Genomic DNA, 25498 nt, shown 5'->3' with positions numbered 1-25498 from the left:
CTTAACATTTGAGAGAAGCAAGACTTTAATGAAGAATGCTACAAGTTATGGACAATAATTAGTTCTCATATTTTAAAAAAAGATTACAGAAAACACTTTACTGATTTTTTGTGTGTGTGTGCCAAAAAGACAGTCTTTAAGGATGTCCGAGAGAGACAGCAAGCACAACACAGTACAAAAGGAGAAGGGAATGTTGACTTTTAGAGCAAGACACTAACACAGCACAATAAGGGTATCAGGCGGAAGCAACCATTTCACAAAGAATGGAATTAAGCATTTATATTCAGTCAGGATTTTTTAAGCTTTAAAAGTCCAGCATAAGGAAGGGAATTGGGCAGAGGGGATGGAGAAAAAGGCTAAGCTTATCTACAATCACCGTTTTACAAAAAAACACACTGGTTCAACCACAGGAGAGGTGGAGGTTAAACCTGCCTACGTAGCCCAGCAAATATTAAGAGCAAATGCCAAGGCTGTCAGGTCTAGATGTTGATGTTACAACTGGCTGAAGAGTTTTTAAAAGAGACTCTGATTCCACCAGGACTGGGCTCTCATCAGCCTGGGTTCATGACAGATGAAGTTCCTTTGCATTTGCATCAGAAGGCCAAAGCTTTACCTGGAACAAGTTCACTCCAAATAATGCTCATGTTGCTGGTTTTAACAGGTCAGAGTCATAAGTGGCTCCTGACAGACTCCACCATTTCCTAGGAGAAGGTTCTACTGATTACCAGGGATTTAAATTCAAGCAAACCACTAAAGAAGGGAAATACTAATGATATTCTGGCACTGTACAAGCTATGTGCCTGTCATCTCTGCCAAGGACATGGGGTGGACTTGGCTTTGTTTCTCAGCTCCATGATCTCCAACATCGATGAAGTAGAACTGGGACCTCCCCCATGTCGGAGGAGGATGCCCAAAATTCTCATTCCAGCCCAGCTTCTGAAAGAAACAACAGACTATCAGGGGCTATTATTAGGAACCATGCTCCTGTGAATTCTGTGGAAATGAAAGCCTGTTTCAGTTCATGCCAAGTCTTTTCATGGTCCGCCAGCGATCCTTAATCATCACAGCTGTTCGGTTAACAAATGGGTAATTTTTGGAAATGGCAGCCCAGTTTCCTTCCCCGTATTTCTGCACTCCAGCCTTGACCCACTCGCTTTCTTCTACAGTCCACTTCTGCAAAAGAAGACCAAAATATTTATCACAACCTGTCTCTCCACTTATTCACATTTTCATACAGTTAAGAGGTAAACTCAAGAATCCTAGGACAAGAATCTAAACCCAAAAGAAGGGTTTATATTTTTAAAACACGATAGAGATAAGTTAACACTGTGGATTTAGACATTTAATAATTTTCAATGTCCTCCTATTTCATCCTAATCACTTCTGCATTCAAAACTTCAAACGTTATGTTGTTCATGGTCAGGAGAATGTGTCAGGTTTCTGTTCCAGATTTTTCTTCCAGAAAATAACTATTACTTTAACTCAGTTTGGATTATCTGAAAATTGCAAAATACCTTTTTACAGGTGCCTGGGTAGCCTATGCTAGGAGATGTGATTATTTTACCTCTATTCTACCCACATTACCAGAAAAGGTAAAAAAAAAAGTAATTTTAAATTACCTGCTTTTTTGTTATACTGGTTGTACTCTCTTCATCTGGTGCTGCTGGAAAACATTAAAAGTAGACTCATTTCAGAGTTCACCTTTCTCTGCACAAACCACAAGAAAAAGACATAGAATGTTCCTAAAGGGAAAACTTGACTGAAATTTCCCAACATTGAGAGAAGAAGGATATCACTGAAGGGTAATTTGTTTTTGTCCTTTGTTTGGAAGATATCAATCATTTCAGCCAATGAGAATCTGTACAAAGCAAATATTTTACATACAGACATTCAATAAATATTGGTTAGTGATGGATTTCAGGCTCTTTCGTAAAACCTACATGATTTTCTAAAATTACTGAGGGACTGTGGTATTTAAAACCCTAATATATACACATCTACAGGTGATCCTTAAAGAATGCAGGGTTTAGGGGCACCAACTCCCCATATAGTCAAAAATCCATGCTGACTCCCCAAAAACTTAATAATAGCCTACTGTTCACCAGAAACATTACCAATAACATAAACAGTCAATTAACACATATTTTGCATGTTAAATGTATCATATACTATATTCTCACAATAAAGTGAGCTAGAGAAAAGGTTATTAAGGAAATCATAAAAAAAATCTTAATATATTTACAGTATTATACTGTATTTTTAAAAATGTGTATAAGTGGACCTGTACATTTCAAACCTGTGTTGTTTACAGGTCGACTGTATTATATACTTGTGTGTGTGTGTGTGTGTGTGTGTGTAATTTCTGCTTTGTAACCCCTTGCTAACCACTGCTTTGAAATAACACAATTTTACTGTTTTATGCCAGAATTTTCAAATCCCTGATCATTTTATGTAAATAATATGTGGTTCAGCTCCTTAAGCAAAAGAACAGGAGAGTTCTTGCTCCCCACTCAGAGAGACCATAGGAGATCTGCTCAAGCTCCACCCTCTCACCATATGGAAAGACATGAGGCCTCAAAAAAATGCACCAAGATAATTTTTTTAAAGGCCAGAGGACTACAGAAGGGTCTACTAGTATAAAAAAACATGCCACTGGAAGCCAACAAGAGCCATTAAAAAGCTGCAAGAAAAGGCAAAGTTGCATAAACATGATTTGCTGAATGTCTGCTTCAGCAGATGCTATTGTCCTAGCAGTGCTTCCTAAACAATGAAGGTGGCTCAGGAAAAGGGATACTTAGAGGAACAGATTATTTAGTTTTAAATTATGAAGTGTTTCATACTATAGTGGAAGCAGATTTTAAAGTTGACAAATCTGGACTGCACTGGATGTGGATGTTCTCTAGAACTTTTATATCCTGTTGTTTTTAAATATTTTATGCCACTTTTATTGATTTTCTGTTACTTCCCCCATTTCCTGTGTGATCTTGATCTTGCCAACTATGTTTGTGCCAATGAAGGTACTTTTTAAGGACAAAACCTTTGGGGCTGGCAGAGGTTTACTGTTGCTGTGTTACCAAAGTCTTTAGAATCTCCAAGATTATGATATTTCCATTAGAATGCAAAGTATGTGGTGGGAGAGATTCTACTGCAAATGCTATGAACTTTAGTATGAATTATGGAAAATTAAAGTTTCCTCTTTTAGAAAAAAAATTATATATTGAAACTGGGAAGAGATTTTTTACTTAAACAGGAAATACAAGGAATGACCACATCTACCTTTTTTAATTAAAAGACTTTAGGAAGATCATCAGCTACAATTAGATATAGGATTTATTAAAACAAAACCAGGCATTCTCTTTAAATATAAAGTGCTGCTTTGACAGTCTCCATTGTTTAATGGGAAAGGACATAAAACTGACTGCTCATGAATCACAGTAAGGAACTTACTGGACTTTTTCTAGTTTGGAGACAAGCAGTTTTTATAACATTAATGTGATAGTAACACGCATCTATCATTCAGCTAATATCAAGGACCAAGGAGAATGTCCTAGCTTACCCTGAACTTGAAACAGTTCATCCTCTTCCACCCATGTCTCTTTTTCTTCAACCCCATTAGAGCTGTTCCACTTGCCTTTGGGTACTCTGAGGGGAGATCAACAAGAGGACAAGATGTAAAACAGATCACTGGGGTCATCCCATATTCTGTCCTTGGCTCTCTCACAGCCTATACTCCTCCCTGTTCTGCTGTGACCACAGTTGAGATTCACTTAACACACAACTCCCAAATGCTGACCTGGCTAGGCATCTCCATGTCGTCCTCCCACAGGCTGCAGGATCATCCCTCAAACTGAGCAGTGAATACACCACTAACCCCTTCAAAATCTGCTCATTTTCCTGGTTTTGTTTGGTTGGTTTTGACTCTGATTTTGAAGGTCTCAGCATTCTTCTAACCTAGAATGAGCAAACTGCTCCCAGTCCTTCAAAGACATGCCCAGTCGTATCTCTGGACTGCGCTCTTGTCCAAGCACATGGTACCTTACACTGGTCTCTTAACTGGAGTCTCTGTCCCTAGCCCCTTCCCCTTCCAAAACCACCTGAACATCAGTCTAAAATTACCTCATCCTTTCTCTGTTCCATGATCACTTCTCACTGCCTCAACAATGAAGCCTGTATGGAGGATCAGTCAAGATCATCCACTCTGGCTCCAGCCAGTTTCTTGCTACCAAAGCCTCCTCTCTCCAACCCTGCCCCCACAACCGCATCAGCACAAACAGCAGAGCCACGCCTTCTGCTCCTCTTTTCCTTCTATAAGCTCTGTACTTTCCTCTCTACAGTTCCCTCTGCTTAGGATTCCCTTCCCTGCCAAGTAAAATTCTACCCATTTTTTAAGGCCATCATTCCCAATGAAGCCTGCCCTAAATCTAGGCCCCCAACACACAAAAAAACCCCACTCCTCTGCCCTTGTGGTTGTGCTTCCACTTTATTAAAACAGCCATTTCATAACATACACCCTAATCATAAGCACGTTGCAGGCAAGGGCTGTATCTTCATCTGTCCATCCCAAACACCTAGCACGGTAACACATACCCTAACAGCAGCTGGAAAAACGTGCTGAAGTAAAAACAGGATTATCAAAGAGCTGCAAATAAATTATACCATTGAAGATTAGAGTAGTAAGCAAGTAAGAATCCTTTCTGTGCACATGAAATGTTACATACTTGAGTATAACCCAAAATCCCAAAACTAAAAAATAATCCCAAACCCAAATTATTGAATAAATGAAAACTGTAGTCAGTCTTTTCTAACTGTAACCGTGTTTACCTGATTAATAGTACAATTGCCCTGGGAACAGAACACAGCACAAATCTGACCTCAGAACTGTAATATCTATTACAAAGCAACATGAGAAGTATCTGAATTAAATTTGAAGAAGTTATATAGATCAAATCCTGTAACACTTGATCAAGAGAGTAGAGACAAACCTCAGGCTCCTTCCCCCACTATGACCAGAGGTTTATTTTTAAGGCTGGCTAGGTATTTTGCAAATGAGTAATGAAAGCAGTTCGTTTAAGAAGTACAGACTTGAAAAAAATTTGAGTTCCATGAGTTTTCTATGAAATTACTTACATGGCTGAGACAAATGGTGAGCCATCTACTTTTCACTATGTTTGAATTGGTTCATATCCCCCAAAATGTTATTTCTGAGAATAATTTGCTTGAGACAAGTGAAAAGATTACATGAGGTTTTTCCTTTTCAGGATATTAACTGTGTTAATTACTATTTATAAATAAGTCAGAATTATAGTTTCAGTTTTCTACCTGCTTATCCCCATGCTGGGATAAAACTGATTTTAACCTCTGGATCTGTCATTTCCACCTGCGTTATCTGCTCATTCTTCCTGCAGACGATCTGCACAGACCACTTTGGTAACCTCCTGCTCTTCCTTTGAACTCAGCACTTACTTTGTGTACAAATGTTTGGTACTGCCTAACTTCTATTGTAGAAGAGGCTGAGATCTGGGTCCTCATCTCACCGTTTGATGGCTCTGCGGTCCTGGGCAAATCAGGTCACTTCCTGGTCCTTAAGCTCCTATTTGTAAAGTTAGAACTTGATGAGCAATGAATGGGCTAGAGGGGTCTGGTCTCAAGGGGTTGGCAAACTACAGCTTGTGGCTGGTTTTTGTACAACCCTTGAGCTAAGAATGGTTTTTACATTTTCAAAGAGTTGTAAAAAAAACAAAACAAAACAAAAAATAAACAACAGACACACAAGTGGTCCAGAAAGCCTAAAATGTTAACCCTTTGCTGGCCTTTTATAGAAGTTTTAGGTATGACCCTTTAAATTGCAAAAACCAAGAATTATTTGGTCAATAAATATCTAATCAGCACTTGTCCTTGCCAAGTGCCATAGAACATATAAAAATCTAGTAGTTGTGACCCTGCCCTCCAGGTGATACACCTAATCCTGCCTTCAATTCCACCAGCCCAGCTTCCTCCAGGTCCTAACTACTCATCCTGTAGCAGTCTCCAGCCACCCATCTTGTCTCCTTTGCCTCAGTGCCGGTCCAAAAGCCATCAATGGTAGCTCATCAGGCCCTCAGATTAGCTGTATTAGAATTATCTGGGGGCACAGTTAGAAAAGAAGATTACAGACCCATCCCCTGCCCCTTCTAATTCAGTACTCAGAAACCTGGGATTGTGTATTTTATTAAACATTCCACAGGTAATTGTGATGCGAAACCCAGCTTAAGAACCTCTGCCTGATAGAATACAATAGGAACTCAAGACCTGGCCCATCTACCCATCCAGACATTTCTCCCTTCATCCTCTCTGTGCATTATATTCTTCTGCCATACAGAGTATATGACATTTCTGGAGCATACCAGGCTTTCTCATGACTTTATACAAGGGGTTTCTGCTGCCTAGAACCCCCACCCTGCAATATGCTTGATGACTTCCTACTCTTCCTTCAAGGTCAGCTCAACATTTGCTCCTCTGCAAGGCTTGATCTACCCACAACTTTGCTGAGCAGACTCAGCTCTTCTTCCTGGAGCTCCCGGGTAACTCACACAATTCCTTTACAACCAGGCTGTTCCTATAAAGGTACAGATAATATCTTCAGATTTGCAGGCCTTACTGGCTCTGTTCCAATTACTCAACTCAGTGTAGCATCAAAAGCAGCCACAGACAATACATATATAATGTTCGTGGCTGAGTTCCAATAAAACTTTATTTATAAAAACAGGTACCAGGTGGATTTGGCCCAGGGGCTGTAGTTTGCCAACCTCTGCTTTAGAGTACCCATCATACTTCATGCCCTTGACACATGAGAGAGGTGGAAAGGTCTAAACCTTCACAAATCCTCCCATTTATAAAACCACTGTAACCATGTACTCTCTATAGTTTCCTCATCTGTTCATGGGAATAATAGCTATACTTTATAGGACTACTGCAAGGAATAAAGGAGATCATGTATCAAAGGAGAATAAAATGTGTTGAGCGCCCGGCCAATGACTCACTCACTTCCAGATGCAGGTAGTGGTACATATAGTGAAGATTTAAGCCTGAGTATTAATCATTTAGATGTCACAGCCTCTCTGGGCATCTAGCACGTGCATGTCAGAGCATAGGTCCCCACACAGCTACAACAGAGCAGTGGTAGAGATGGCAATGGCCTTGGGAGACCAGCAAGGTGATCACTAACAGCAGGGTGACCAGGGGAGATTCATGGAGGAGGCAGAATTTTAAGAGGCAGCTTGGTGTATGTGTTGTATAGGCCATGGACTTTGAGTCAAGATCTGAGTTCATCTGGTCCCTCATTGGGCTCCACACTGGGTGTGGAGCCTACTTTAAAAAAAAAATCCCAAAGCCCAACTTTGCCACTTTTCAGGTTTGTGACTTCAGGCAAGTTAATAACTTTTCCTAAACCTTCTAAAATGAGGCTAATATATCACTCACAGAATGAGGATTCTAGAGATTCAGTAAAATAATATGTGAGAAGTGCTTGGCCCATGGAAAGTACTTAGTCAATATCAATATCTCTTCCCTTTGAAGGATGGATGGGATTCTCACAAGCAATGATGGAGGAATGATAGTCCAACTGTGGGGAATGACAGGAAGCAAGAAGAGTACAGTAGCAAAAATAGAGTGTGTTCCAGAGAGAACAAGCAAACTAGTTTGCTTGGAGGAAGGATCCACAAGAGGGCATAAAGGGTAGCAAAACTTGAAAGCCAGGCTGGGGGTCATGATGGGGAGCAAAATAAAAGCATTCTAACCACTGCCCCATAGAACCTAGCAGAATGTGAGAGATGAGTAGATATTTACTCAATTTGCCAAGTCTTAATTGCTCTTAGAAGGTGCAAAACTATAAATATTCATAAATCTTTTTTAAGATCAAAGTCTAAAGTAGCCCAATTCAAACAAATTTCTTTTAACAAAGAAGACTGATATTTAGTAGTCAGGGCACTCAGAAGTTTACTAAAAATGAAAGCAGCAATGAGTAGGAGGCTCTGAAACCCTTCCATCCTCACTCACGCCTAGAGCAATGCCTGGAAGCCCACAGGTGGGGCTTCAGAACTGCCAGGGATGGCTATGTTGTCACTCCCCACTCCCAAGTCACATTCTAGCAGTCTGAGCAAGCCTTGGTGGTGAATAACTTAGCTGAAAGTTACTTCATTCATGGAAGCAATACCAGGCCCAACCAGGACCACCAACCAGCCCCAAAACTGCTACAAAGAAGGTCTTCATACTTGGGATTCTTCTCCCCAGGGTGGGGCTGGTTGAGAACGGTGGGCTTGGATGGTGATGCTGGGACGACCTCCTGGGAGGAGTCGAGACCTGCGCTCGGCTCAGTACTCTGGCTGTCCTCCTCCAAAACCAATCTGCTTATTGTCATGCGCTTGTTCTTGGGCTGCAGTTCAGAGCCACCCTCACCCTCAGCAGGGGCTGAACTTTCATTTTCATCTTTTCTTGGTCTCTTGTTTTTGAGGGCTGGTGATGGCAGGGACACTTGATTAGGAAGTACCAGATCTTTCTGGTCCAGTTTTGAGAAGGCTGCCTCAGAATCTTGTGCACTGGACAGGGTCTTGAAAGCTGCTTTCAAGGTCATAATTCCAATGGTGGTTGGAGTACTCCGTAACTGCCTATATATAAAGCAAATATACAAAGATCAATCTCACCATTACTGATGCTCATCCAAAGAGCCACAACTTTTCTGAAGTGTGAAGCTTCATATGAGACAGAGGACTCTTCGAGTTGAGGACTCTTCATTTAAAAAAATAAAAGAGGGGTGCTTGGGTGGCTCAGTCAGTTGAGCGTCTTACTTCACCTCGGGTCATGATCTCAGGGTCCTGGGATCGAGCCCCACATCAGGCTACATGCTCAGTGGGGAGCCTGCTTCTCCCTCTCCCTCTGCCTGCAGCTCCCCCTGCTTGTGCTCTCTCTCTCACAAATAAACAAAATCTTTAAAAAATTAAAAAAAAAAACTCAGAACAACTTTATAAAGCTCCATTTATAAGCATTAAGTAGAGGCTTTAAATATGTAAGTTGACCTCTGGAGTTTAAGCTCCAAGTAAGAACTTTAAAGGACTAGAACCAATGACACTCCCCCTCCAAGAGACCTTTTTAGCCAGTGCACTAACCCTTTTTGTCTGCATGAACTAAAGCACAGTACAACACTGCTCTCCACTACGTAAGGACTCTGTATAGTGCCTAACAGCTACAGGTCAGCCTGGGCAACCAACCGACAATCTAGCAGTCTCACCTTGCTGTCCAGTCCAACCCTCCTGTGAGAGAAGGAAAAGACTGGTCTCCATTCTGCCCCCTTCCTCCTACAGTACACTTCTAAATGGGACTTTTGAGAATTCTCCAAGTTAGAAGTGTGCCACACAGTCTTAGAACAATGAGAAACTGCCTTTTCATAATAAAGGTAAGTTCATCTATCATTTGGAATAACTAGTATACTTTATTTTTTTTTAAAAGATATTTATTTATTTATTTATTTGGCAGAGAGAGACAGAGGCACAGCGAGAGAGGGAACACAAGCAGGGGGAGTGGGAGAGGGAGAAGCAGGCTTCCCCCAGAGCAGGGAGCTCGATGCGGGGCTCGATCCCAGGACCCTGGGATCATGACCTGAGCCGAAGGCAGATGCTTAACAACTGAGCCACCCAGGCACCCCACTAGTATACTTTAAATAAAAACTGTTAGGAAAGGGCAAACTGGCAGCCTACAAGCCAAACCCATCTGGTAGATATGTCTTGTTGCCTAACCTATGCAAGTTTTTTTTTTTTTTAGTTGGACTAATTGCCAACATTCAGAAACTGGGAAAGCTCAAAAAAACCACAAAAACAAAAAACCCTAGATGTCTCACACAAAAATTTGAACTAAAGTTTGGGCATCCTTGGATATTCCCACATAGCAACAATCACACAAAGCTGAAAAGCATGACCTCTTTGGTTCACACTCACATGCTCTGAACTGTATTATCCTACACCCACTCTTGTACATTTCCTACTGGGCCCCCAAAGGCATCTGATCTTTGATCCCTACTTTAAAAACTTGTTTTGGGAATCTGATTCACAAGTCTGAACACTACATTAAGAGATCAGGTATCCACAAGGAAGCAGTGTGTAGATATGGGCAAGGCAAGGATAGGAGAACAAAGAAGGAAAGAACCTCTGAGGAATAGCCAGTCAGGAACTTCTGTCAGGGATATGACATCCTGTCTTCAATATTCTCATTTTCCCGGGGCATGCTCTGTAACTCCCACAGTGCCTGGTACAACTAACCCAGTAACATTTCAGTACCAGGAAGAACTGATTCTGCTCTAAGCAGACTGCTTCCAACAGACTACCACCCTTGTGTTTCGCCCAAGACTGCAAAAGGGCATCGCTCTCACCTTGCAGGTTCTCTGAGTGGCTTTTGCACAGGCTCTGGTGCTGGCTGTTTATCTTCCTTCACTGTACTTGACGCAGCAGTCTCAGATTTCAAAGCCTTCTTGGCCATCTGGGAAAAGGATGTCATCAGGAAGAGGAAGCCACAGAATTTCATTAATTCTCTTCTTTCACCACAAACATACATACTCAACATGCAAACATGTTCACTTATAAATCCAATCTAGGCATAAACTAGAGGAGGACATAGAAAGGGAGAGAACTCACAAGAACTATTTCAAATGTCTTGCTTTTTCCTTCTTCAAAAAAGAGCTCACAGTTTTCTATACTAAAGGAGAATTCAATTTGAGTGGTGCTAACCATCCTGATACTTGCGAGAATTCTTTAACCTTTTGGACAACAAATTAAGTGTGTAATTTTACTTTGTCCTTCCTTTGCTGTTCTTCCAATCTCATCCCTAATCTAGTTTCTGAATGCCAAATATACCTTTGGGGTCATGCACAAAAGTCAGACTTTTTTTTTTCAAACTTAAGATAACTAATGTTTATGTTGGTGTCTTTTAGTTTGTGTCTAAAATTTTTTGTAACTATATTCCCATAAATATGTTGTGCCTGGTAACTCTGAAAATCCTGACTAATACCACATAAAGTCCTGAGTGGGCCAATCTTGCTCTGACTCCAACTGCTCATCTGTCTCCCTTTGACTAAAATTTTATAAATTTCTAATCAGTCCAGTATCATTCTGTTTCAGATACGTATGCCTGTAACAAGTAATGTCTTAAGAACTCAGAGGTCTCTCCCCTCACAGAAACAGTGGCAGGTTATTTTCCAGTTATCTGTAATATAAGAGAAAGGACAGTAGGCAAGGCTCAAGTATCCTGACACTTGTACCCTGAATATCCCAAACTATCTGCTTTGCAGATAATTTGACATCTGCCAAATGACTGCTACGATCAATGACACTATCCTAATATGGGCTTGGCAGATCTACTGTTATGAACGAAGATATTTTCTTTCTTTTTTTTTTTTTAAGATTTTTTTTTTTTTTTTTTTTAAAGATTTTATTTATTTATTTGAGAGAGAGAATGAGACAGAGAGAGCATGAGAGGGTCAGAGGGAGAAGCAGACTCCCTGCCGAGCAGGGAGCCCGATGCGGGACTCGATCCCGGGACTCCAGGATCATGACCTGAGCCGAAGGCAGTCGCTTAACCAACTGAGCCACCCAGGCGCCCCTTTTTAAAGATATTTTTTAGTAATCTCTACACCCAATGTGGGGCTCAAACTCACAACCCCAAGATCAAGAGTTGCATGCTCTACTGATTCAGCCAGCCAGTCACCCCAAACTAAGATATTCTCAACACTCTCTAAATGTTGGTGATTTAAAAACAAACAAACAAAATAACCAACAACAAAACTTCTCACTCAGTTACCCAATATCACAGCCCACCCTCTAGAACAGACTGTGTTCTAATTCTTCCACATGCTGTCCTGAGCCTCACTGCTACCATTCTTTCTGCTTATCACTTTGATCCAATTAAAGAATGTCTACATTTGGCTTCTTTTCCCTTATCATACTTCTAGTCACACCTTTTTTCTCCAGTTATTCCCTCTTCCTGTTAACAACCCCATCACACCATGTCTACCAAACCACTCTTCCTCCCAAACGGAACTCAAATTTCATCTCCTTTGGGAACCACCACTAATTGTAGGTGTGCCCCTACTTTAGCCACACAGATTAATCACATGTAGAAGGTATAAATGGGAGGTGAGGGAAACCAGGTATGTTCCATTTTGCCTCTGTCAGGATCTCTGCTTCTGTATATTTAAGGCATTTAATTAAGGAAGACAGTGCATATAATTCAAAGTCTTTTACACACATTTACTCTTTTCACTTCTAAAAAGAGCTGTCCTTTTCTGATTGCCTGCACATCCTCAAGGCCACATCATGGTTATGAGAAGAGAAGGCCAAGGCCCACCGTGAGGAGGAAGGGCTCTGCATCATCCAGGTGACTCTCCAGGAAGCGCAGCATCTTCTGCTGGAAGGTCTCATAGGAAAAGTTCTGGATAACAGGGTGGGCCAAGTTCTTCTCACGGATGATGTTCAGGAGATCATTTCTCAGCTTCTACACAAAGGACCGATATTTGTGACATAAGAAAGGAGAACTCCAGTAAAAATTCAATGATGGTGAGTTGAGACAACACTATCAGAACTTTCACAATGCTGTCAGTGGCAATCACTGGTATATATATAGGAAGGGGAAGATTTATGCAAGCGTACCACAAAGAACAGGTCAATAAATTATGGATCAGCCATAGTGGGTTACTATGTAGCTATAAAAAAAAGATGAAGCTTAGGATCTAAAGTACCTTTATACATTTACATAAAGATTTTTAAACTTAAGAAAAAAAAAGGATGAAGCAGCTCCTTATGTGGTAATACACAACAATCTTCAAGATATGTTAAGTGAAAAAAGCAATTTACGAAATGCTCAAATTAGGGTGTAGAATATGCTCACATGTGCATATGGGAAGAGCAGGAAGAATGGATATACATGTATATATATACACAGATGCACATTAGTTTGCTTGCATATGCACAGAATATCTCTGAAAGGATAAAGAAAAAAACTGGTTGCCTATGAAGAGAGGAATGAGGTGGCTGACTTAAGAGATGAGCTAAGCTCTTTTGTTGTACCTTTTGAATTTTATTATGTACATGTATTACCTTTTCAAGAACTCAGATTTATAAAAAAAAAAAAAAAAGCAGGACACCAACAGAGCTTTTGACACCAGAAAACAGAGGAATTAAGTCCTCACCAAGGCAGATTCTCAAGTCTGCAGGATCAGCATTTACGTAAATGAAGTTAGAAGTGTTACAGAACTTGATAGTTTAATATCTGGTGCTGATCACTTAAATAAAGTTCTGTCACAAACCTGACAGAAATGGGCAAGAAAATAATTTAGGTAATGTGTATAATGAAAAATAAATTATGAAAAGCCAATCTCACAGTAAGCTATCTTGGATATAGAAGACAACATGCTAAAGGTGCCAAATATTTAGATAAATTCCTGACAAAGAACCCTTTCCCTGTTTCCCCACAAAAAACAATGAAATGGATTTAAGTTATGGGAGCAAAAATATATCAAATTTACCTGAGTTGTGGGGTCCTTGGACATATGTTTTTTCAAAATTTTTGAAGCCTTTTCAAATTCTTTGTTTTTGATACAAATAATGACAGCCTACAAAAGGGGAAAAAAAAACACCTTTTTTTTTAACTGTTGTATAATGACAGGTGTAATCAGAATATCAGATACTAAAATAAACTACTAAAAAGTAAAAATGAGTCTTATATACCCAAGAACTTTTTCACATTCTGTCAAATTCCTGTACTTAAAAACTAACAATCACTGCTCAGGCATTATGAACAACTGTAAGCACTCTTCTTTCATTGTGTAGGGGAGCAGATTTTCAACATTACACTGGATTTTTAAAAAATAGCTGATAAAGCAAAATCTGATCCTCTGGATTACAGACCATTTACCCAATTTGAATAGGGCCTCCTAAGGAAAGGCAAAATGGACAGGAGTCATTCCAGGTCCCCAGAACAATTGGATCTGTTCTTTTTGGATGCAAAATCTTTGATATAATGATAGGGACAGAGGGGGGAGGATATACTGTGAGGGGAAAAAAAAAAGCCATTTGCTGACCACGGAGTTCTGCTAGTTCCATTCAGGAAAGTCCTGAGGCCATTTCTGTAGGACAACCAACACAGCCTCTCGCTACCCTAAACCCCAGCTGGCAACTCGAGTTCAAGTGTGCAGGGAATTACTGAAATGAACAAACCCAGGGCATCCACAGGTAGCACACAAGGAGGGCAAAATTCCAGGTAGGATGCAGAAGTCTCATGAGAAAAGAGTCCTTTAGTAAAGAAACCCCAAGAAAATATATAGAGGGAAAATGACAGTGATCGAAAATTTTAAGTGGTATTTTAAAAATACAGGTGTCATTTTTAATTTTTTTAAAGATTATTTATTTATTTGACAAAGAGCACAAGCAGGCGGAGTAGAAGGGAGAGGGAGAGGGAGAAGCAGGCTCCCTGCTGAGCAAGGAGCCCGATCGGGACCAGGACCCTGGGATCATGACCTGAGCCGAAGGCAGTTGCTTAACCAACTGAGCCACCCAGGCACCCCTAAAATATAGATGTCATTTTTTAAAAAATTAGAAAAGCCAGGGAAAACTTGGGAGTACTTGGAGTTATCTAACAGGATAAAGTAGCTACCCTAAATCCTGTCTCAAAGAAAGGTAAAAGAAACACCACACACACACACACACACACACACACACACACACGGAAGGAAAACTGGTCCACAGATATTTTCAATCTTCATTTCAGGGAAGAACTGAAGGAGATACAGACTAAAAGAAGGAGGAATAGCAAAGGGAATGCAGTATTAATCTCTGGTGATTCTGTCCTCAGCATGCAAAGGAAACTGGTGTCAAATGCTCTTGAATAGCAGGCACAACCATAAATTCCTGCTGCCCAGGGAAGGTACAAAGTAGGTCTTTTCATTTTATAGTCAGATGACCACATTCACTTTTACATCATTTTCAGCAGAATAACTTTCTTGAAGAATTCAAAGGTTTTACTCTGTATAAAATAATTTATATCTTATTATGTTTTTTAAATTTTATTTAACATGCATACAGTAAAATGGACTTTTGGGGGGTGTAGTATCCTGAGTTTTAATAGATGTATTGACTCCTATTAACTGCCACAATGAGGATACAAAAACCTCCCTTTGTGCTACCCTTCTGTAGTCACCCCTCCCCCAACCCCAACCCTTGGCAACCACTTATCTTTTCACTGTTTCATCTCTTCAAGAATGTCATATAAATGGAGTCCTACAGCATGTAGTGCTTATTTTTTTAGAGTATGTAACCCTGAGATGCTTTCCTTCTGTATAAATGCCTTTGAGATCCATCTTTGTTGTTGCATTATCTATAGTTCTTTCTAATGGCTGAGCAGTATTCCATTATTTGAATGTATAGTGATGCCTCCCACTCCCCTTTCTTATACATACCGACTTATGATAAAGTTTAATTTATAAATTAGGCACAGTAGGAGATTAACAGTAAACCAGAACAAACGTAACAATATACTGTAATGAAAGTTATGGGAATGTGGTCTCTCAAAATATCTGATTGTACTGTACTCACCCTTCTTGTGATGTGAGATGGTAAGATGCCTATGTGATGAGGTGAAGTGAGGTGAATGACATATATATTAAGACTTAGCCCAAGGCTACTCCTGACCTTCTACCTTCTGACCATATGTCAGAAGGAGGATCGTCCGCTTCCCAACCACAGTTGACTGTGGGTAACTGAAACCATGGCGTGAAACTATGGGTGGGGTGGGGTGGGGTGGGGGGGCTACTGTGCTACTTTTATCCATTGACCCGCTGAATGGTATCTGAGTTGTCTGCAATTTTTGGTGATTAGGAATAGACGTTAAATCGTTCGTGTACAGGTTTTGGGGTGAACATAACATTTCTCTAAGGTAAATACCCACAAGTGGGATTGCTGGGTCATATGGAAAAAATATATTTAACTTATATGAGAAATGGCTAAACTGTTTTCCTTTGTGGCTATACCATTTTGCACTCCCACTGGCAATGTATGAGAGTTCCAGTTGCTCCACATCCTCATTAGCATGCATTAGTGTCAGTATTTTTTTAAGTTTAGCCATTCTAATAGGTTGTCCTAGTAGTCACTGTGATTTTAATTGGTATTTCTCTATAGACTAAATTATGTTGAACATCTTGTCATGTGTTTATATGCCATTTGTATATTCTCTTTGGTGAGGCTTTTGCCCATTTTTTTAAATAGCACTGTTTCCTTTTGAGAGTTCTGTATATATTTTGGACGCAAGTTCTTTGTCAGATACGTGATTTGCAAATATTTTCTCCTAGTCTATAGCTTGTCTTTATTCTTTTTTTTTTTTTTTTAAAGATTTATTTATTTATTTATTTGTCAGAGAGAGAGAGAGAGAGAGAGAGCACAAGCAGGGGGAGCAGCAGAGGGAGAGGGAGAAGCAGGCTCCTCACCGAGCAAGGAGCCCGACGTGGGACTCGATCCCAGGACCCCGGGATCATGACCCGAGCCGAAGGCAGACGCCCAACGACTGAGCCACCCAGGCATCCCTTGTTTTTATTCTCTTAACAGTATCTTTCTGAACAAAAGTTTTAAATTTTGGGGGTGCCTGGGTGGCTCAGTCATTAAGTGTCTGCCTTCGGCTCAGGTCTTGATTCCAGGGTCCTGGGATCGAGCCCGGCATTGGGCTCCCTGCTCAACGGGAAGCCTGCTTCTCCCTCTCCCACTCCCTCTGTTTGTGTTCCCTCTCTCTCGCTGTCTCTCGGTCAAATAAATAAATAAAAAAATCTTTAAAAAAAAGTTTTAAATTTTGATTAAGACCAATTTACCATTATTTCCTCTTATCAAAATTTCCTCTTATGGATCATGCTTTTAGTGTCATACATAACTAAGAACTTTTTGCCTAAGTCCAGAACATAAAGTTTTTCTTTCATCTTATTCTCTAAGCTTTACAGCTTTACATTTCAAATTTAGATTATGATCCATTTCGAACTAATTTTTGTGAGTTTTTGTGAGGTCAAGGTTCAGTTTTTGCATATGGACATCCAACTGTTTCAATACCATTTGTTGAAGACTATCCTTTTTCTATTGAATGCCTTTTCCATTGCATTGCTTTTACATTTTTGTCAAAAATCAATGTCATATTTGTGTAGGCCTATTTCTGGACTCTGTCTTCTGTTCCATTAATCTTTATTTATGGTCATGAGTATCTTTATAGTAATTCTTAAAATTGGGTAGAGAGTGCTTCAACTTTGTTCTTTTACAAAATTGTTTGGGTTATTTTAGTTCCTTTGCTTTTTACCATTTGTATTTTAGAATCAGTCTATGTCTATAGAAAATCCTGTTGAGATTGTGATTGGAATTATATTAAATCTACAGATCAGCTGGAGAGAACGGACATCTTAACTATACTGTCTTCCAGTCCATGAACATGGTGTGCCTTTCCATTTTATTAGGTCTTGATTTCTCTCATCAGCATTTTGTGTTTTTCCACATACAGATACTATACATGTTTTGCTAGACTTTCAGTATTTCTTTTTCTTCGGGCTATTTTAAGTGGCACTGTTTTGGTAATTTCATTTCAAGTCATTCACTGCTAATATATACTGGAAATATGAATAACTATGTTGATTTTTGTATCCTTCAATCTTGCTAAACTTAGAGATTTTTTAGTATATTGCATGGGATTTTCCATATGGACAGTCATATCATCTGCAAATAGGGACATTTTTTTTCCCTTCCTCTCTAGTCTCTTGCCTTTTCTTTTTCTTGACTTACTGCACTAGCCAGGTCTTCCAGTATGATATGGAATGGAAGTGGTGAGAATGGACATCCTTGCCTTTTGGTTCTATCCTCCACCATCAAGTATGATGTTAGCTATAAGTTTTCTGTAGATGTCTTTTATCAGATTAAGTTCTCTTCTATTCGTAGTTTGCTGAGTGTTTTTATCATGAACTAATGTTGAATTTTGTTAAATGCCTTCTCTGCATCAACTGATAGATGTTATATTTCATTCTTCTTTAAACTAACAGAGTGAAGGACGTTGATTGATTTTCAAATTTCAAACCAGCCTTGCATTCCTGGGGTTTAGTTTCCCTACTGTGCCACACACTGTATCTGCATCCAGGGCTAAGCAGCAGGATAGACAGTAAAAAAACAAAAAAAAGCAGTGGAATTTGCTCTAAGTTCTGGGGGTCACAGCTCCACTGCTAAAGAGAATGGGTTCTCTTCCTTCAGTTGTAGTGCCAGCCCTGCTGTCACTGTCGTCACTGGGCCACTGCTGCTACCAGTGCAATACTGCCTGGGTGCCAGGGCAAGAGAGCAGAGAGAAAAGAAACTCTGGGATTTCTCCCACCCTCCCTGACTCTTAGGACATCCCTTTCTTGCTCCTCAGGCCAGAGGAAGCCTTTCTTGGAGTTCTTTCTGTTCCCACCTGGAGTGCATTTCTAGGTTTCTCAGGAGACTTCAAGTCCAGGCTAGATGATACCAGAGAAGGAAAAAATGGTATACTAATCATCACCAGTTTGGTGGATCTTCAAATTCTGGTCTTCTTCCCCATCTGCGTACTACCATTTACATTTATGAATCCTCAGACAGCTGCTCCACACATTCTGTCTAGGATTTATACTTGCATTAAGAAGGACAGAAGAGAGCATGCTTACTCTGTCTTTTCCAGAATTAGAACCAGGTCCTACTACATTTAATTTGTGAAATAAGAAAGGAAATGTGAATGCATTCAAATTCTAAATTAAAAGTCTGCCTCCAACGTTTGTACTATGAGCTTATCTTTTTTTTTTTTTAAGATTTTATTTATTTATTTGACAGAGAGAGAGATAGCGAGAGCAGGACCACAAGCAGGGGGAGTGGGAGAGGGAGAAGCAGGCTTCCTGCCGAGCAGGTAGCCCGATGCGGGGCTCGATCCCAGGACCCTGGGATCATGACCTGAGCCGAAGGCAGATGCTTAACAACAGAACTACCCAGGCGCCCCATGAGCTTATCTTTTAAAACTATTTTTAATTTCCTGGGAAGTTTTTTTTTTTCACTTGAGAGTTTTCAGAAAGAAGTATAATTTCTTCTCATATAGCTGTTAAGGTTCTTAGGGTGTAAGTTAATAGCAGTGGTCTCTGGCTAACTTAAACAAAAAGGAAATTCAAAGCATAGATTTTCATTAGAGGTGAGATAGGTGTCTTGGGGGGAAATAGCAGAAAGCACATAGAAAAAGAAAACCAAAACTCACATTAAGAAAGAAAGGCTAAGGAAGCAAACTCAGAAAAAAAACAGGCTGTTATGGGAAGCAGGAATGCTCAAAAAGCTCTGACAAAGCCTTTTATTTCAAGAATTAAGGTACTTAGAGACTGTGTTTTATGCACCCACCCCCCCAAAATGGGGTAAGGCCCCAAAAGAAAAGATGCTGTTACCAAAGGTGCAGGGGAGAATGTTTACTCTCTGCTCTTCTCCATGGGAACCTAACTGAGGAATCTTTGGTTATGAAGAGAAAATCAATTTGGCCTCAATATCATTAACAGCTTACAGGATCAGTTCTCAATCTTTTTAGTCTCAGGATTCCTTTATACTTTTAAATGTTAATGAGGACCCCCAAAGAGCTTTTGCTTATGTGCATTATATCACTATATTAGAAATATAAAACTGAGAAAAATTTAAAATATATATTAATTCATTAATTCATTAAAAAATAACAAACCCATTGCAGGTTAATGTAAATATAACTTTATGAAAAATTACTATGTTTTCTAAGACAAAAGTTTAATGAGAAGGCTGGCCTTGTTTTACATTTTTGCAAATCTGAATATCTGGCTTAATAGAAGAAAGTTGGGATTCTCATATCTACTTCTCCATTTATACTGATGTGATGTGTTGTTGTGGTTAAAGTATATTAAAAAAAAAATCCAGCCTCACACAGGTAAGAAGTTGGAAAAGGGAGGAGTATTTTAATAGACCTTTCAGAAAATTGTGGATATTCTTCTTTGACTCTACAGCAAACTTGGGCAAGTGAACTTTTCATCATCTGTTACATTAAAATCCTTCAGTCTATCTTGCATTTTAAATGGATCTTTTACCCATGAATGATTTTGTAAATTAATGCACTGGCCATTTGGAAAATATTTATTTACTGAGTTACAGAGATCTTCCAAATGTTGACACATTCATTAAAAATGTTTTTTAAATCACAGTTGTTAATAACCACCATCAATCTTATCAGAAAAGCATAAGGATTAGGAGGCTGTCAGGTACATCAATACAAGTTTTCCAAAATTTGAATTTTTACTTGATAGCTTGAGTTTTATCACTACCAATTGTTTTCTTTGAAGTGACAAGTTCCCATTGCTCTTTTGCAAGAAAATGACTGCCAAATGCCCACACCTAAATAACCAAAATTTTCAGTTCTTCCAAGTAAAGAAAAGTGTTCCATTAAAAAAAGCATCTAGAGCAGCATGCAACTCAAGCAATCACACGAGTGCCTTCCTGAAGACAACCATCATGTTATGTGGCCATTTCTGCCAGTTTGCTCTAGGCAAACTTCCTACTTTGTCACAAAATACTGAAAAGATGTTTGCTCAAGGGTCTAGATTTAATAAAATTAATTTTACTGCTTTATCAAAGACATTCTTAATTGAAACTGGCTTTTATTTATTTTTTAACTGCAAGTATGTGGCAATGAAGACTACAAAGACTAGTAGTACAAGTTACCACTTCCTGGGTCATGTTAAGGCACCAGCAATTTTATCCATCAGTGCTTTTGCACCGTTAGTGCAAAGTCAATGCACTGAAAGTCAACTAATGATTTGGCACTGTTATGAAAATAGTTTTGATTCCTGAAGGGGTCCTGAAGACCTGCAGAAATACCTACACCATATAATGAAAAGTTCTAACTTAGTAACTTATTTGATAAACTTTAACAAAAACTTAATAGACTTTTAAATGAACTGTTGTGACACTTTACAAAGCTTAAAATGCATCGAAAAGCCTCAATAGCCTAGGCATCCCATGGTATTTTCCCAAAGATGACCATCAACAGATCCTATGACTCTAAATGAAAAATTAAAAAAAACAATAAAATGAGGCAAGTGATATGGTATCATTTAATAACTAAGAGTTCAAGGTAATTGTAGTAGCCAGTCTCTAAGATGGTCCCCAATGATCCCCACCCCTGGCATAGTCCCATTCCACACACTAATCCATAGTTGGTCCAGTCTGTGTGACCAACAGCATATGGCAGAAGTAATGGTACTTCTGAAATTGGATTGTAAAAGACTTCAGCTTTTGTCTTGGGCTCTTGTTCTCCTGGATCACATACTTTAGAGGAAGCAAGCTATCATATTGTAAGCAGGCCTGTGGAGAGGCAAGGAGCTGAAGACTCCAACCAACAGCCAGCAAGGAAAGTGAGTCCTGCTAACAACCATGTGAGTGAGCATGGGAAAAGATCCTTCAGCCCCAGTTGAGTCTTGAGATGATTGCAACCCTAGCAGACAACTTGACTACAATCTCATCAGAGACCTCAAGCCAGAAGCACTCAGCTGAACCGAACTCTTAGAAAATGAGAGACAATATTTCCTGTTTTAAGCTGCTAGATTTGGGGGTAATTTGGTACACAGCAATAACAGTAATATGGTAAGTATAACAAGAAATCTGGTACATGATGGAAAATGGAAAAGCAGAAGGGAGTCAACATTAAGAGTACGGTTGACTATTTTAAAAGAATTTAGACTTCGCTAACAGATTTTTCGTAAGGAAGCCCCCCAAACGAGACCAATAAACTTAATAAATAATAATAAATTAACAAATATACAGATGAAAGTCCACAAGACTCTTCCAGAAGAGGGGACAGAGACAAATCTATAGCTTTTCTGTTCTGAAGGAGTTGCACTTCTGAATCAGCTACCTACTTAAAAGGAATTACATGAATTACTTTGAAATGGTACCATTTCTTTCCTGCCCAGTTTTTTTTTCAAGATTTTATTTTTATGTAATCTCTACACCCAACATGGGCCTCGAACTCACAACCCCGAGATCAAGAGTCGCATGCTCCACCAACTGAGCCATTTCTTCCCATTCAAAAGATCCTTAGCTCTTCTGAAAGGAGGCATGGATTTCTCCTCCTTTGCTAATATGTCTTTTCTGGCATTTTCCCTCCAACACAAACCGGACCTACCTATACTAAAAATCTATTCTTGGAATTATTCCTCTTTGGAATTTGGATTACCTGAGCATTCTTTCCAAGACCGAAAGTAGTTCCTGCCCAAGGTCCTTGACTGAATAAATATCTGCACCTCACACACACTAGTTATTTTTTTAGCAGGGTACCTAAGTACCCAGCACACAGCTAAGGGACAGAAAGTCTTCCTTGCTAAGCAAAGTTTTATCTTCCCACCCCCATGTCAGATACCATCTTTTTAGGGGGTGCTCTTTTCTTACCAGTTTCCTTACTTTCTACTACCAAGGCAATGCTGAGCTGTTGTTCTTCAGTCCCCACCTCTACATCTGCTTCCACACCCCCAGCCTTCGTTACTGAGAAAGAAAAAGCTTTTTCTGACTGGTTCCCATTGCCAGTCATCTTTTAAAAAAGTAAGTTCTACTACTTGAAGCTACCTGAGCCATAACACACAGTCCCAAGTTCCTAGACACTCCAGTAGCTTTTTCCTTGTCAAGAACACTGGCTGTGCCAGCCTTCTACCATTACTGTTTTTCTAACTGGCTGGTTATCCTAGCATCTTTAATTCTGTGTGTTCAAAGGGAATGTTCCTCTTCAAAGTCAGTCCCACATTTCCCAAGGCCTCAACTATCCTCTTTGGTTTATTATAAACAAGGATGACCAAAACCTAGGCCAGTTGCTTCTAGCCCTTTAACAGTGCTCCTGAATGGTGTAATAACCTCCAAAATGTCAGTCTTCAATGCCAACCCAATTCTTGTGTATTGTGGCCTCTCCTGCCAAGGCCACAAGGAACACTACCAAAATCACAAAAGCAGCATACCTGCCATTAATACTTTCCAAGCCTGGCCCAGAAAGAAGTCACTTGAAGAGATGTAACATCTGTATGTGTCTATGTTTGAGTGTGCTCACTTGCTCTCTCCATCCCCACACAGAAAAGATAAGCATTTTATCCTCAAAGACATCTAATTTTTGTCAAAAGAAAAAGAAAAGAAAAATAGAGCCTTACAGCCTCCTTGACCAGTTTTCTACTGGATTCGACCACTGCTTCTGTCAGTGTAAATTCCGTTTTAATCATCTCCAGCACATTGATAGCTGATTCCAGTGGTGTGAGCTCAGCCTCCATATCAAAGGAACAGTCTAGGACAAAGAGCACAGTTTTCGCTTTAAGCTATTTTTATAAAGAGCAAAAACATGTCCAAAAATACACATTTATCAGAAAAGACACATGTAAATATAGAAAGATTTGCATTTAATTTTCTAACATACTGGCTACAAGCTTACAAACATGTTAGGAGTTCAAATTCAAACCAGTGAATTTGAAGTGACTATTTTTTAATAATTTCAAAGACAAGTAAAAATTTATTTAACACATGCATTTGCATCTCAAATTTCAGGATACACACATTCTCCTCAGATACAAGCGACCAGAAACTGAAGACAGTTTTGCTAAACAGCTCTTAAGTTCAATTAAAAGAAAAAAAGTGCTTATACTCTGAAAAACATTCTACTATGGGGGAAAATTTGGCCTTCTTAACATAATTCACTAGATTGCAGCAAAGTTGGGGCAAGCAAGGAACAGGTGGGACGAAATAAAAAATAGAAAAGTAGCCAAGAGAATCTTAACTGGAGAAAACTAGACCCAAAGAACAGACTCATTCTAGAAGGAAAAAGACCACTGTGATCGAAACATAGTAATGCACCTTAACCCCGAATCCTTCAGTTCCGGACATAAGTTGGAAAACAACAACGTAACCATAAATAAGCCCAGAGAAGAACATAGAAACTGCCATACCTAAATTTTCCCCTTCTTCGATGCGCGACAGACACTGCATAACCCGCAGCAGCCGGGACACGGTATGCTCCTTCCCCAAGGGCCTGACAAGCAAAGCTGGGAAAGAAGACATCGTTGGCTCGGCGATCCCCCCAGCGCCGACCCCCGGGCCCCACAGATCCCCTTCTCCATCCAGCCTCCTTCCCCAGGTCCGGCCCTCACCCTGCATGATGTCCCGGATCTGCCTGAAGTCCCCGTACCGGCTACCCCGAAAGGCCCGCAGCGCCTCGTGGAAGTAGAACTTGAGCACCCAGCGGTTGACCGCCTCCTCCAGCCGTGCCTCCCCCGCGCCCCGCTCCGTGGCGCCCCCCAGCCCCGGCTCCTGGCGCCCCCGCCGAGCCCGCCCGCCGCTGCGGGACGCCCGCCGGCCTGCCACCCGCCCGCTGCCGTCGCTGCTCCCGCCTCCCCCCGCCATCGCGTCCGATCGCCGCGCGCCCTCCCCGCCTTCCCGGCCGGGCCGCTTCTTCGACTGTGACGCCTCCGGGTCACGTACGACGCCCGGGCCGGAAGCGGGGCTTGCCGTCCCGGCTCCCGCGGCCATGACACGGACGGTGTTCCTAGCAGCCCGCGGGCTTCTGGGAGGGAAAAGACCGTGCATCCCTAACCCCGTCTCAGACCCCGTAGTTCCCGATGTGCAGGCCGCAATGCTTGCTGGGGCTTGAAGTCCAAGCCGTCTAGGCGGGTGAAGCGAGCGGGTTTGCGGTTAAGTGTCGACTTTGCTCCGAAGTTATGGAACGCTTTAAGATATTGGGACTACGTATAAGATATTGAAAAAGAAATACGTGCAGTTTATTAAACACAAAATTGTGAAATGTAACACACATTTTATAAAAGAAAGTTTATTGAACAGATTTACATTTTTAAACAAATTATTTTTTTAACAAATAATTTAGGGGTGCCTGGGTGGCTCAGTCGTTAAGCGTCTGCCTTCCGCTGGGGTCATGATCCCAGGGTTCTGGGATGAGCCCCGCATCGGGCTCCCTGCTCAGTGGGAAGCCTGCTTCTCGCTCTCCCACTCTGCTTGTGTTCCTGCCCTCGCTATCTCTCTCTGTGAAATAAATAAATAAGATCTTTAAAACAAAACAAAACAAAAAATTTAAAACAAAGGCCAGTGTAAACCCAATCGAGGTCAAGAAATAGATTATGACCGGCACCCCAGAAGCCTCTAGACATATAAGACATATAATTTTTTTAATCACAAAAGTAACATGTTAGAAAAAAAATAAGCAAAAGGATTAACATTTAAATCACCCATAATCCCACAGGAAAGAATAATTTGACGTGCAGTTTTATAGCTTTCCAGTGTCTTTTGTACGTACTGTGTGTGTGTGTATATATATATATATTTTTTTTTTTTACTAAAAACGGTGTTATATATATTTTATATAATCATTTTTCATTTAACATATAACAAACATCTTTCCATGCCATTAAATATTTTTTCCACAGTGTCTT

The 25498-nt window shown here is 40.3% G+C and overlaps 2 protein-coding genes and 1 long non-coding RNA gene across 5 annotated transcripts in view; 2 read left to right on the top strand and 1 right to left on the bottom strand.

Moving 5' to 3' along the window:
• The window catches only part of NIP7 (nucleolar pre-rRNA processing protein NIP7), a 68946-nt gene that overhangs the window by 10634 nt on the left and 32814 nt on the right, over nt 1-25498 (top strand). The window lies entirely within an intron of this gene.
• Nucleotides 8-24627, bottom strand: TERF2 (telomeric repeat binding factor 2). 3 transcript variants are annotated; one of them, XM_036086912.2, is made up of 10 exons: nt 24206-24626; nt 24005-24100; nt 23219-23349; nt 13544-13630; nt 12367-12513; nt 10397-10503; nt 8250-8642; nt 3557-3642; nt 1620-1663; nt 8-1173 (listed from the first exon to the last, which is right to left on the bottom strand). In XM_036086912.2, exons 1-10 carry the CDS (start codon nt 24582-24584, stop codon nt 1015-1017), a joined length of 1629 nt encoding a protein of 542 aa, XP_035942805.1. In that variant the 5' UTR covers nt 24585-24626; the 3' UTR covers nt 8-1014. The 3 variants fall into 3 exon arrangements, with proteins under 3 accessions (XP_035942805.1, XP_035942813.1, XP_035942824.1); XM_036086920.2 differs by having other exon boundaries at nt 1620-1660; XM_036086931.2 differs by lacking the exon at nt 13544-13630 and having other exon boundaries at nt 24206-24627.
• LOC144380315 (uncharacterized) lies at nt 12444-15298 on the top strand. Its single transcript, XR_013444402.1, has 2 exons — nt 12444-12575; nt 14785-15298. It is a non-coding gene; the product is annotated as an uncharacterized LOC144380315 (long non-coding RNA).

Source organism: Halichoerus grypus, chromosome 15 (assembly GCF_964656455.1).
Source record: "Halichoerus grypus chromosome 15, mHalGry1.hap1.1, whole genome shotgun sequence".
Classification (NCBI taxonomy): Eukaryota; Metazoa; Chordata; class Mammalia; order Carnivora; family Phocidae; genus Halichoerus; species Halichoerus grypus.
This window is presented reverse-complemented; position numbering and strand designations above follow the sequence as displayed.